The following is a 13,344-nucleotide window of genomic DNA, read 5'->3' as shown; positions in this document are numbered from 1 at the left end:
AGGGGTGGCTCCTCATCCTGCAATCAGCTCCTCCTCCTACCAGCATCCGTCTTGGCCCCCACCCCACCCTCTCCCCTCCATCATGTCCTCACACAGTCCGCTGAGCCCTCCGCCATCCTTGCTCCCATCCCAGGACACCATCATCTCCATAACAGACCCCTCCCCGAATCACCCCCCACCAGCCAATACTCTGCCCATCACCAACCCCCAAACCCTCTATCACCCCTCTTCTCCCTGCTCTCTCTCCAAGCACCCACCCTCGTGCTCATACACAGCCTCCATCCATCCATCTATACTAATCTCCAGCCAGCCACCCACCCCACCCAAATCGATCTCCTCAACACCCCTCCTATACCTCATCCTACCATCACCCACCCACTCCCCAATCGATCTCCACAACAGCAATCGCCACCATCCTTCATGCCCTACAGCCCCGACCACCTCCCCAATCGTCTTCCATAGACACACTCATCCATTCCTCATCCTACCAGAGCCACGCCACACGACCCCAAATCGACTCCAACACACCTCCATCCACTTCCCCTACCAGCCACCGCACCATCCCCAAACGTCTCCACACAGCACCTCTCCCCATTCATCCCTACCACCAGCACCCCCCCACTCCAAATCAATCTCCAAACAACCCTTCATCCATGCTCATCTATTCAGCAGCCACCCTCACCCACTCCAACCATCGCTCTCCACACACACCTCCATGCAACCATCTCATCTATCCGCCCACCCCCGCCACTCCCGAAATGATCTCCAACACAACCATCCATGCTCATCCACCAGCCCCCCCCCCCCCCCCCCCGGTGGCTCAGCTTTGGGGAGACATGCGCAGGGGTGTCAGTAACTTATAGGATGGACCGGTACTGCCAGAGTCCTAAGGGGGCGTGGCCTCAACCAGAAGGGGCGGGGCCTCGCAAGGTTTAAAGGCTTTGGGCCACCGGCTGTGGCTAGGAGCCCCAGGGCCTTTAAATCACCCTGGGGCTCCTAGCTGCAGAGGGGGCTGGAAGCCCCCAGGGCTCAGGGGCAAATTAAAGGGCCCGAGGGGAGGGAAGGGGGGTCTAGTGGTTGGAGCGGTGGTGGGAGGCTGGGAGCCAGGACTCCTGGGTTCCATCTCCAGCTCTGGGAAGGGAGTGGGGTCTAGTGTGGTGGGGGGAGGCCTAAGGGGGAGCCAGGACTCTTGGGTTCGGCTGTTGGCACCTGTTTCTCTGTGCACAGATACAGCCTCCCAGTCCTGCCCCACCCCATCTGGTGCCCCTCCATCCCGACCCGCAGCCCCCTGCCATCCCACCTCCTACTGAGGGTCTCTCTTTTCCCTGGCCTGGCCTGGTTTGTTACCCTCCCTTCCGCCCCATGGATCAGCCAGCCTGGGGGCTGCCCCAACCCATGCCTGGGGCTGGGGCCCCGCGCAGGCCAGCGGTGGGGCCATGATTCAAATCCATGGTGCATCAGTCTGGAGGGGACAGACTGTCCGTGTGGGGGCGGGGGGGTGCAGCAAGCTGGGGCCTGGGGGACCCTGGGGGGAGGGGCTGAGATGGGGGGGTCAGCATGGGCTGCAGCCAGAAAAACGCACAGCAGGACTCGTCCCCTCTCCGGGGAGCAGCTTCCAGGCTCTCCCTGGCCTTCAGATCATGGGGGAGGGAGTTCCACAGGTTAATCGTGTTTAGAAGAAAATGTGCCCCAATGCCAAGTCTTTCCCTGTGGATTCAGGCCAGTCTAGGTAGTCAGCAGGCACCAGCCTCCGCCGCAGGCGCCGACGGGCGGGGTTGGATGACAAGAAAAGTTCCAGAAACAGGTTATTAAAAATATAAATCGCTCTGTTATCACCTGTAACAGTGGCACCTTCTGCCAAAACACCCGCTGTGGATGGAGATGGATCGAAGGAAGGATGAATGTGGATGGATGGCTGGATGAAAGGAAGGATAGAGGGCTGTGTATGGGGATGGACGGAGGGTGGGAGGGAGGGAGGAAGGATGGAAAGATACAGGGCTGTGTATGGGGATGGATGTGGACGGAGATGGATGGATGAATGGAAGGATTAATGGATGGAGGAATGGGTGGACCAAGAGGTGTGGATGGGGATGCGGGAGGCAGGCACAGACAGACGTAACTCTCCCTCTCTCTCTCTCTCCAGAGATCTAATTAGAGCCATGTATAACCTGAGATAATTTGCAAAAACAGGAAGTCCCACCCTCTCCCCAAGCACACTAAGAAAAACAGGAAGTCCCGCCCCCTCCTGGCCAGCCTCTTTCTCCCAGCAGAAGTATGTGGACCCATCCTAGTCCCATAGTCAGTTCTGGGGAGGTTGGGGGGCTAGCACAGGACCAGGGGACACTCAGGGCAGGAGGGGGGCCCACAGAGCCTCGTCCTATGCAGGCTCAGTCCATTCTATCGATGCCTCCCGGACACCTGGGTTCATTGCTGGCTCTCCCGTCCCAGTCACACCCGTGTGGCGCTGCGCGGTGTCTTGGGGCCCTGCCAACTGGCCAGAGATGGGAGCCTGGGACCCCTGCCGTCTCCAGGGTGCCTGGGCTGGGAAGAGGAAGGTGAATGAGAGATGTAGCCAGGGGGCAGGGTGGGGGTTCTCCCCTGGCAGTCAGGGCTCTGGGGAGCAGCAGGGGGTGCCGTGCTGCAAAGGGGGGGCAGCAGGGTGCTGGGGGGGATGGGGGAGGGTTAAGCACAGGGCACCATGCTGCAGGGGGAGGGCACTTACCCAGGGTGCAGGGGGGCCATGGATGTGCAGATGCTCCTCGTAGCTGATGGAGGACAGGTTGCCATCCCCCCAGGAGCAGTGCGAAGATGCCTTGGAGGGTGGGGCCGGGGGCTCGACGGGGTCGGACTCTCTCCCATTCGGGAACTGGAACAGAGCAACACATCGTCAGCGTCCCGCTTCAGGATGGGGAAACTGAGGCACGGAACAGTCATCCGTGGCAGAACCCAGCGCTAGGCCCCGCCCCATCTAGCCCCACCCCCTCACACTCACCTGACGGGGAAGGTAATGCTGGCGGGTCCCGGGCAGGGTCAGGGGCATCCTCTTCCTCTTTCCTAGGATGGAGAAAAGGAGCCTGATTGGCTGGTGCCAGGAGCACCCAATTCTCATTGGCTGGTGGTAAGACCACTGATTGATTCCCTTGCTTCTCATAGGCTGGTGTCACCCGCCCCTCCCTTCCCGAATTGAAACAGTGAATTCTGACTGGATGGTGCCCGAAGCCCCATATCTGCCCCCTACTCCTAAATTCCAATTGGATAATACCAGAGCCAGTGCGGTTGGATTGGTTAAGCGCAGCATGACCCTTTGGTGCTCATTGGCCAATGACAATGGCTCCTTCTTGATTGGGCACTAGAAGGCCACTGAGCCCATCCTGGCATCTGACTGGCTGAGAACAGGAGACCAATTCCGACTTTTGGCTGTGATTGGACAACATCTCATTGACTCTGCCCTTGCAACTAATTAGCCAACAGTGACTCCCCCTTGCATCTGATTGGCTAGAAACAGCTCAATGACCATCCCTGCATCTGATTGGTCAGCACATATTTTAGCAACCCCATCCTCACTTGCACTTGATTGGATAAGAGCAGCCCTCCCTTCCATTGGCTGGGAGCAGGGTAGCAATTCTACCCTTGCATCTGATTGGCCGAGAGCAGCGTATCCTGCCCCCAGACCTCCTTCCCTGGATGCTCTGGGGGTGGGGGGACCCCGGCTTTGGACTCACCCCATTGCGCCCGGAGGAACCAGATCAGGAGCACAAGGAGGGCAAGGAGCAGGATCATGCCCAGGATCGAGCCCAACACGATGCCCGCGATGTCGCCGGGGCTCAGGGTAGAAGCTGCAAAGAGAGAAGGGGGACAGGGAGAGAACCCAGGAGTCCGGGCTCCCAGCTCCCCCTAACCACTAGACTCCTCCCTCCCCTTCCAGAGCTGGGAATAAAACCCAGGAGTCTGGGCCCCCAGCCCCTCTGCTCTAACCACTAGACGCCACTCTCCTCCCAGAGCTGGAAATAGAACCCAGGAGGCCTGGCTCCCAGCCCCCCATACTCACTTGGCAGAAGCGTCTGTGTGTGGCTGGGTTCCCCAGCCTGGGTTCCCAGCAGGGGCAGCAGCCGGAAGGAATAGGAGGTGTGGGGCTGGAGCCCCCCCACAGTGCTGGAGCGAGCGGCGCCCCCTAGCGTCTGCAGCGTCTGCCACTCCCCAGCTGCCCGGCCCCCAGGGGGCCCCTGGAGCTGGATCAAGAACCCAGTGACCACGGAGCCCTCTGGCACCGCCCAGCTCAGCCGGGCCGAGCCGGGCTCTGAACCACGCACCAGGGTCCAGCCGGAGACAGACGGACCTGCAGGGAGGAGGGTGGGTTAGAGGGGCAGGGGAGATCTGTGGGGACAGGACTCCTGGACTCCATCCGCAGCTCAGGGAAGGGAGTGGGGTCTAGTGTGGCAGGGGAGGGGGAGGGCGTTGGGAGCCAGGACTCCTGGGTTCTCACCCGTCAGCGTGACGTTACTCTCCTGCGAGCCCAGCGGATTTTGGCACCGCACCGAGTAGCCCCCCAGGTCCTGCAGGGCCGTGAAGTTGCTGATGGTGAGTCGGGCCCCGTCGGTGCTGACCCGGTACCGCCCACCCGGAGCCAGCGGTGCCCCGTCCCGGGCCCAAGCGATTTCCACAGGCCGGTAGGTGCCCCGGCACTGCAGATCCAGCAGGACAGTGTCCCCAGGGTCCAGGGAGGCCTGGAATGAGAGAGAAACCCCCGAGGGGGCTTCTGGGGGGCAGGGGGTGGGGAGTTGATTTGGGTGGAGTTGCCAGGTGTTAACCCCGCCCCATCCTCCAGGCCCTTCCCCCTTGGGGGTAGCCCCACTTGCAGAATCCTGGCCCCTCCCCCTGGATACTAGCTCCTCCCATGGTGTCCTGGCCCCTCCCCCTGGAGGCTGGCCCCACCCACAGCGTCCTGGCCCTGCCTCCACCAGGTGAACTTTAGCTCCACCCTCACACTGCAGGCCAAACCCACTGGATGCTAGCCCCGCCCACTCAATTCATGCCCCACCCACTGGACATCAGGGCCTCTCCCCTGCATTCACTCCTCCCGTCCCGCCCATCCACTGGACACCAACTCTGCCAACATGGCCCCTGCCCCTCCCCCCTGGGGGTGCCAGCCCCTCCCTAGAATTAGGGTCAGGGTCAGTGCCCAAGCCCAGTGCTGCCCCCGGTGGCCGAAGCCGGTACTGCACCCCGGCGGTGGGGCTGGGGTCTCACGGGGTGTCATGCTGCAGTTCCCCTCAGCGGCGAGGTGTCTCCCCAGGCAGGTGACCTGGGTACCATTGAGGGTGGGCAGGGGGGAGCTCAGGGTCCGCTCGAGGGTGGAGCTGACCCCTTCCTCCGCACCCCCTGGCAGCCCCTGCAGACTCAGGCTGGGAGCTGGGGAGCCCCCTGGCCACGAGCAGAGGAAGCGAAGGGCCGTGCCATTGGCCACCGAGTCCAGGGAGCAGAAGGGGGATCCAGGGGGGATCTCTGGAGGGGGGAGAGAGAGAGAAACAGATCAGCCCATAGCCCTTCCCCCCACGCCCGAGACAGCCAATCCCCTGCCCTGGAGCTGGCTGGAAACCCGGCACCCCCTAGAGGGGAAAGGCCCCGTGCCCCATTCCCCCCCGCCCCCTGAGCCAGCCAATCCCCTGCCCTGGGGCTGGCTGGGAACCTAGCGCCCCCTAGCAGGGAAAGGCCCAGTGCCCATTCCCCCCCCACCCCGAGCCAGCCAATCCCCTGCCCTGGGGCTGGCTGGGAACCTAGCGCCCCCTAGCAGGGAAAGGCCCAGTGCCCCATTCCCTGCCCCCCTGAGCCAGCCCGCCCTGACCCTGGGGACAGACATGAGCTGGCGCCCCCTGGAGGGGAAGGGCCCGGGGGCACCCACGGGTGACGGTGAGGATCAGGGTGGCGCGGAGCTGGCGCTGGGTTTGCGGGTTGCTGGCGAGGCAGGAGTACAGCCCGGCCTGGCTGAGCTGCACCCGGGGCAGCGTCAGGTCCGGCTGGGCCGGGACCAGGGGGTCGCTGGCGTCGGCCAGGCTCCAGTAGATCTTGGCGGGGGGGTCCGAGGGGGCCCGGCAGGCCAGAGTCACCGTGCTGTTCACCCGGACGTAGCGCCGGGGCTCTGGGTCCTGGTCCGACGAGAGGCTGATCGTGGGGGGCTCCGGCCCGTCTGGGAAGGGAACCAGAACCGAGTCAGAACTGGGGGAGCGAGTCTGGTCTCCCCTGCTCCCCCCTTGGCCCAGGCAGCCCGGGATCCCTACCGCAGATGGGCCCAGGCCGTCCCCCCACCTTTCTGGCCCGGCTCAGGCCCATCTACCTGGCGTCTGGCCTGCACTCACAATAGACCCGGATGTGGGCGGTGCCGGTGCCGGTGCTGAATGGGTTGGACACGGTGCAGTTGTAGGTGCCGCTGTCGTTCCGGTCAGGCCGGCTGATCTGGAGGGTCCCACCTGAGACCCGGTACCGGGGGTTCGAGTCCAGGTTTTGCCCATCCCTGGTCCAGGTGACGGTGCCCCGCACAGGGGCGCAGGTGAGAGCCGCCGACCTGACGCCTTCGCTCACCGCCAGGGACGGGGGCGTCACAGAGACCTTTCCTACCAGCTCTACAGGGGGGAAACAGGCATGGGGAGAGAACCCAGGAGTCCTGGCTCCCAACCCCTCCCACCTCTTCTTGACCCACTAGACCCGCCCCCCGCTGCCCTCCCAGAGGGGAGAGAACCCAAGTGTCCTGGATCCCAGCCCCCCACCGCCCCTGCTCTATCCACTAGACCTCCCCCCCGCACCCTCCCAGAGGGGAGAGAACCCAGGTGTCCTGGCTCCCAGCCTCCCCACCTCTGCTATATCCACTAGACCTTCCCCCCTGGACCCTCCCAGAGGGGAGAGAACCCAGGTGTCCTGGCTCCCAGCCCCTCCCCCCTCTTTATCCACTAGACCTCCCTGCCCCCAGCCCTGCCAGAGGGGAGAGAACCCAGGTGTCCTGGCTCCCAGCCCCTCCCCCTTTTTCTCTATCCACCAGACACCCCCCATCCTAGAGGGGGGATAGAACCCAGGTGTCCTGGCTCCCAGTTCCCCCACCACCGCGCACTGCAACCACTAAACTGCATTCCCCTCCCAGGGCTCAGCATAGAACCCAGGCGTCCGGGCCGCCCCCACTTACTGTACACCTCCACCTGGACGTCCCCCCTCCACACCTGGCCCCCCAGTGGGAAGACCTCGACTGTGTAGGGGCCGGCATCCTGCAGGGCCACGGGGACAATGGTGAGCGCCCCCTCTTGGGGATCCACGCTGAGCCGGTCCTGGTAGGCCGAGGCCACGGCCACCGAGCTGTTGGGACCTAGGTGTCCGTCTGCCAGCACCGTCAGGTTCCTCTGCCACACGATTCTGGGGGGCGGCTGGGTCGGGGGGTAGGAGAGCGGGATTGAGAGGTTCCCCCCCAGCAGCACTGCCAGGGGGCCGGGGGGCAGCTGGAGGGGGAAGGGGAGCACAGGGCCTGGCGGGGGCAGAGGGAGGCTGGTAAGTTCTGGGCTCGGTTCCACCCCCCACTCCTAGCCAGAGGTCCCAGGGAGCCTTTGCTCTCCCCCGCTGCCTGCCCAGGGGGCTGGTCCAGCCCCCTCACCCCCAACACAGAGACTGGATCCTCTCCTCTGTCAGTCACCCAACACTTGCTGTAGCCCCCCAGACCGGCTAACTAGCCGCTCAGATCCCCACATATACCCCACCCCACCCCACCTCACAACCCCCGCCCCACGCGCGAGCTATAGGCAGCCAGTGGCAATGGAGGAACAGAACCCAGGAGTCCGGGCTCCCAGCTCCCTCTTCTCTAACCACTAGATCCCACTCCCCTCCCAGAGCCAGGCCTGACAGGTATTGGCAGAACACTAGGGGGCAGGGGCAGAGCAGCTGGTTTAGCAAGGGGCTGTGGGTCGGGAGTGAGGGGCACCGGCAGGGCTCAGGGGGGAGCCCAGGTCTGGGCCGGAGGCTGCAGAATCCAGGCCAAGAACCGGCCACCAGGGTCATCGCAATGGAAAATGGGCTCCCTCACTCCTGACCCGCAGCCCCCGTTAGCCCAGCCCTGGGCTCCCCACCCCACAGCCCTGCCAGTGCCCCTCACTCCTGACCCACAGCCCCTGCTAGCCCAGCCCTGGGCTCCCCACCCCCAGCTCTGCCAGTGCCCCTCACTCCTGACCCACAGCCCCCGCTTAGCCCATGCCCTGGCTCCCCACCCAGAGCTTCTGGCCAGTGCCTCCACTCCTGACCACAGCCCCCGCTAGCCCAGCCCCTGGGCTCCCACACGGCCCAGCATCCTGGTGCCTCGCTCACTCCTGAACCCACAGCCCCGCTAGCGCAGCCCAGGTCTCCTCACACTCCCAGCTCTGCGGTGCCTCAGCTCTAGACCCTAGCCCACCGCTAAGCCAGGGCTCCCCCCACCCCCCGGGCTCGCCGGCCGTGCCCTCATCCTGACCACAGCCCGCCGAGCCCCATGCCTGGCTCCCGGCACCAAGCCTGCCGTGCCCCCACTTCCATCCCCAGCCCCCGCTATGCCGCAGCCCTGTGGCTCCCACCACAGCGGTCAACTTAAGCCCAGCCACCTGGGTCACCCAGCCGCTTGTCTCACTCCGACCCACAGCCCCTGCCAACCCGCCCCTGGCTCCCACCTCCCCTGCCTCGCAGTGCCCCACCCAAACCTGCAGCCCCTGCCAGCTTCAGGCTCGCTCCCCTATGAGCCCAGCTCTGCCGGGTGCCCTCACGTCCGACCTCGCAGCATAGCCCTTCGCAGCCTTAGGCCCCAGTGCATGTGCACTGGTGATCTTGTTAATGAGCCCAGGAGGGATATTCCATGCTGCGTGATACCCCTGTGCCTGGGATTAAACACAGGATCCTCCTCTCCATTCCGGCCTCAACTCTACGAGTCTGTGCCCGAGCAGCGTTATCGGTGTTCCCAGTGCTTCCGCCCCAGAGGCACGCGCACGCTCGTCTGGGAGCTGTTCCCCCATGTGGTGTTATAATGCAGCTGTTCCCACGCTGCCCGCCCCAGAGGTGGCCACATCTCCGACTCTGGATAGCGTCCTAGCATACCTGCGCCAGAACAGTGTGGGCTGAGTCGGGGCTGGATGGGGGGGGGCGAGAGCCCGGTAGAGATTTGGGTGTCGGCTCCAACGGCAGGGCGCTTGCAAGCAACTCCAATTCATCAGGTCGCCCTGGGGGTGCCAATTGGGGTCTGCTGCTGTGGAGGGGAGGGGATTTAGTGGTGTAAGTGGGGCGGGGGCTAGAAGCTCGACTCCCTGGTTCTCTGGTCAGGGGGGTCAGATGCTGCAGTTCTTGAGGTGGGGGGTTAGTGTGAGGGGCGGCCAGGATTCCTGGGTTCTCTGGGAGGGAGGGGCTTAATGGGGGCTGGACACAGGACTCCTGTGTTGCGCTGAAGTGGGGGGGGGCGGGAGCCAGGAGTGGGTTCTCTGGGGGGCGGGTCCTAATGTTGGGGGCTGGGAAACCGGGACTCCTGTGTTCGTCTGAAGGGGGTCTCGGGGGGGGGGCGGAAGCAAGGACTCTGGTTTCTCTGGGGCGGGGTCTAATGGGGGGGCTGGGATACCAGGACACCTGGTCTCTGGGGGCGGAGGTCCAGTGGCGCAGGGAGAGGACAGGCCCTGGTTAATGGGCGGGCGGGTCAGTGTGGGGGGGGCGGCCAGGACTCACAGCGTCACATGGCACGGGGGAGGGAGTGGAGGGGAGCTGGGAGACCAGGACCCTGGGTTTCGCGGGGGGGGGGGAAGAGCCAGGATTTCTGACTTCTCTCTCCGCACGTTGCTCCTCCTGCCCCAATGCCGGGGGCCACCGAATGCCCTCGCCGCCGTGGGGGGGTCCAGTACGGGGCGGGGGGGCAGGTTCCCCGGGTGACCCTGGAGGCTCTGTGAATTTCCCTGAGCGTCTGTGCCCGGTGACGTTTTCGGACCGGCGCCCACCCGCAGGTCCCGGGCCCCCTTGAACTACCGCCCCCGGCAGGACCCCCCGGCTCACCCACAGCAGCAGGAAACCGGTCGGCGCCACCACGGTGTCCGGCACCTGCCGCCATGACAGGGCGGCGGGGGAGCGAGCGGGCAGCAAACACGGGGGGGGGGGCGGACAAAGCGCTCAGTCTCCACGGGCGATGCGGCCGAGAACCGGTTAAGGCCGGCGGGGGCTGGGAGAGGAAGAGGCTGCGCGGGAGGGGTCGGGACCGTTCTAGCAATCACGCTCCGGGGGCGGGGGGGGGGGAGAAGCTGGTGTAATTAGCCACAAGCATCATCACCTCTGGGCCCCGCTCCCAGGGGCGGGGCTGCTACTCCACAGCCCCCCCACCCCGAAACCGGCAGCATCTGAGCAGACTGTCCCCCTGCAGCGTTATATGCCGCTGCCCCAGCCCAGAGGTGGCTGCATCTGTGCACCAGCCAGGCCGCCCCCTGCTGCAGGGCCCACCCCCGAATGCAGAGCAGGGGAAATTGTGCGGGGGGGGTGACCAGCGCTTTGGCTTGGAAGCAGATGGACTCCCAGACACCCCCCACCCACAGCAGGGGGCCCGGCTCAAGGGGCGAGGGGGGCTGTTTGCACCCGAAACCTCCTCCCCCCTCCCTTGTCCTGCAAGGACATCCCCCTCCCCATGCCATCCCTGCCTGCCAGGATGCTCCAAACCCACCTTTTCATGGCGGATTTGGGGGGGATCCTCCCTCCATCCTGAGCACTGATTTGATGAACCCATTTTGAAAGGCCCCCCCACACACACACACACTGGGCTGCAGCCAGCAGGGGCCCGGAGCCAGGATGGGGCAGGGGGGGCCCGGCTGGAGGAGCCGAGACCCGTCTCCAGCCAGATGGGCACTGACCGGGGCCAGCTGCAGCAGAGGACGGTGTGGGAGCCGGGCTGTCACCGCTGGGGGGTCCACTCTCCCTGCCCCCCAGGGCCTCTGCCTCACCAGGAGGATGAACATTCACAGCCTGGTCAGGCCCGAGCTCCGCAGGCAGCCCAGGGGCATCCAGGGGCAGGGAGTTCCCCAGGGGAACAGCAGGCTCCGCCTCCTCGGCTTCTCCTCCACTGGGCCCCAGCTTGTGGGGTGGGAGCAGGGGGACGAGCCGCCTGGCCGAGCCCAGCGGGGATTGATCCCGGCTCCGGTGAGGGGCCCCCAGCCAGCCAGGTCTCTCTGGGGGGCCCTGCAGCAGCTCCTGGACATCATTCCTCCAGTAACACCCCCACTGCCACCCCCAGGCCGCCATCCACCCAACCCCCCCTCCTACAATAAATCCCACCCCTACCACTCCCCTCCCATAATCTGCAGCCCCCTCCTCTTCCCCACTAAGCCCCCCCCCCATGTCTTCCCAAGCCATGCCCAGCCTACAATAAACCCCACCCCCACATTGCCCATAATCCCAGCCCCACCCTCAGCCCCCGGGCCTGGCCAGCCCCCCCAAAGCCAGGCCCCTCGCGGGCACGGCTGAGCCAGACAAGGACAGACGGACAGCGACTCTCCAAAGACCCAGCGGGGTTTATGGGTCCCGAGCCCCAGGGCTGACGGAGCAGCGGCTCAGGGACAGCCAGCAGGGCCGGAAGGCAGCACGGTTACAATCATGGGGGGCAGTGCCAGGTCCCGGGGACCCCCAGGGTCACCGCCCATCACAGCAGCAGGAGAGCTGGGCACAGCGGCTCCAGGAGGGGCTGGAAGAGAAACAAGCCACAGAGAGATCAGTGGCGGGGGGGACGAGGACGGGGACACGGGACTCCAGGGGTTATTGGCGGAGGGGCGGGTTAGCAGCCAGGATTCCTGGGTTCCCTCCCCAGCTCTGGGAGGGGAGTGACTCTAGTGGTTAGAGCAGAGCTCGGGGGGTGGGGGCAGCTGGTATCAGGATTCCTGGGTTCGCTAGTGATTAGAGCCGGGGGGCGGGGGGGGGGGACATGAGAGCCTGGACTCCTGGCTTCTCTCCCCAGTACTGTCAGCGTCTGCAAGGGGAGAGCTGGGGCAGGGGCCGCACTCACCGGCTGGGGGCTCAGATCAGGCCCCCCTCCTTCAGCTTGCCCACGAGGTCGTCCACTGTCTCCACCTTGACGCCGGCCTGGCGCTGGGGCGGCTCTTCCACGCGCTCTACGACCAGCCTGGAGGAGAGATCGACCCCCAGGTCCGACGCCTTCAGCACCTCAATCTTCTTCTTCTTGGCTTTCTGGGGAGAGAACCAGGTGTGGAACCCAGGAGTCCAGGCTCCCAGCCCCCGCTGCTCTAACCACTAGACACCACTCCCCTCCCAGAGTTGGGACAGAACCCAGGAGTCCCATCAGGGTGCGTGACTGCCATGCACATGGCCTGAGGGGATACACCAGGGGACGGCGGCCTCCTGCCTCGGCCTCTCTCCTCCCCCACCTACGCTGGCAGCACCCAGTGCGCTGGGGAAAAGAAAACTTCAACCGAGGAGCCTGGTCCTGGTATCGGAGGGAAACTGGCGCGTTACGGCCGGCAACATGCAGCGGGGTGAGAGTGGCAGATCTCAACCCTGCCCAGTGCGAGACAGTGTCAGATTGACATTGGGCCTTTAGCTTCTCTTTTCTCTGCTCTCTTGCCCTTTGATGGTGACCAATCACGGACCATCCAGCTTGCAGGGGTCAGTCGCCTCTGAGATTTCCCTAAAACGGGGCACTCGGGAAACCTCTGGCAAAGGCTGGCACATGTCCTGTCTGCACTGAGGGTGGGGCCGGCTGGGTGACGAACTTACACTGGTCAGGCGGCCGCCCAGGGCCAGCGGGTACAGCTGTGGGGGGCCAAGCCGGGCCGTTCCCTGGTGCATTCCCACAGCCTGGCTGGGTGTGGGGCGCCACCTGCTGGCGGCTGGGTGATGCCAGCGCCTGGAGGGGTTTGTGGTGAGACAGCCCAGGCTGGACAGGGAAAGGGGGCTCAGCTGTACCCTATTGCCAGGTTGCAATCCCGGGGAGGGGTCCCCACATAACCAGCCCCTGCCTCACCCCAGAGGTGGCTATGTCTCTCAGCCGGGGGAGGGGTCCCGGTATAAGCAGCGCCCCCCCGGCAGCCTCCCCTCTCCTCCCCTCACCATGATGTTGGGCAGGGTGGCGTAACGGGGCTCGTTGAGCCGCAGGTCGGCCGTCACCACGGCCGGCAGCCTGAGCCGGACGCTCTCCAGGCCCCCGTCGACCTCCCGCTCCACCGTCAGCTGCTCCCCCTCCAGCGTCAGCGCGGAGGCGAAGGTCCCCTGCAGGGCACGGGGGGGGGGTTAGCGCCCATCACCCAGTACCACCCCCCCCAAGCCCAGAAGCCTTTGCCCCCAGCCCCTAGAATCCTAGGCTGCTGGGATCCGCCCCCC

At 65.1% G+C, this 13,344-nt stretch overlaps 2 protein-coding genes across 2 annotated transcripts in view; both read right to left on the bottom strand.

Moving 5' to 3' along the window:
* Nucleotides 1-1,187: 1,187 nt before the first annotated feature.
* Nucleotides 1,188-10,081, bottom strand: VSIG10L (V-set and immunoglobulin domain containing 10 like). The gene is made up of 11 exons (XM_075070694.1): nt 10,027-10,081; nt 7,172-7,534; nt 6,354-6,617; nt 5,900-6,184; nt 5,248-5,502; nt 4,484-4,756; nt 4,049-4,336; nt 3,723-3,836; nt 2,993-3,054; nt 2,723-2,866; nt 1,188-2,541 (listed from the first exon to the last, which is right to left on the bottom strand). Exons 1-11 carry the CDS (start codon nt 10,079-10,081, stop codon nt 2,449-2,451), a joined length of 2,196 nt encoding a protein of 731 aa, XP_074926795.1. The 3' UTR covers nt 1,188-2,448.
* A 1,424-nt stretch (nt 10,082-11,505) lies between these two features.
* ETFB (electron transfer flavoprotein subunit beta) overlaps nt 11,506-13,344 on the bottom strand; it is a 13,370-nt gene continuing 11,531 nt past the window's right edge. The window contains exons 2-4 of the mRNA XM_075070693.1: nt 13,075-13,250; nt 12,014-12,195; nt 11,506-11,695 (exon numbers count right to left, since the gene is read on the bottom strand). Coding sequence (XP_074926794.1) covers nt 12,025-12,195; nt 13,075-13,250 — 347 coding nt within the window. The 3' untranslated portion in view covers nt 11,506-11,695; nt 12,014-12,024. The remainder of the gene's footprint in view (nt 11,696-12,013; nt 12,196-13,074; nt 13,251-13,344) is intronic.

The sequence above is a fragment of the Chelonoidis abingdonii genome, chromosome 11 (assembly GCF_003597395.2).
Source record: "Chelonoidis abingdonii isolate Lonesome George chromosome 11, CheloAbing_2.0, whole genome shotgun sequence".
Taxonomy (NCBI): domain Eukaryota; kingdom Metazoa; phylum Chordata; order Testudines; family Testudinidae; genus Chelonoidis; species Chelonoidis abingdonii.
This window is presented reverse-complemented; position numbering and strand designations above follow the sequence as displayed.

Excerpts from the sequence above, each read along its gene's own strand:
- VSIG10L (XM_075070694.1), bottom strand. The coding sequence starts at position 10,081 with ATGGCGGCAGGTGCCGGACACCGTGGTGGCGCCGACCGGTTTCCTGCT. Across the intron at positions 6,618-7,171 it reads CGTCCAGGTGGAGGTGTACA|AGCTGGTAGGAAAGGTCTCT; the intron begins GTAAGTGGGGGC and ends TCCCCCCTGTAG. Across the intron at positions 5,503-5,899 it reads CCTGATCCTCACCGTCACCC|AGATCCCCCCTGGATCCCCC; the intron begins GTGGGTGCCCCC and ends TCCCCCCTCCAG.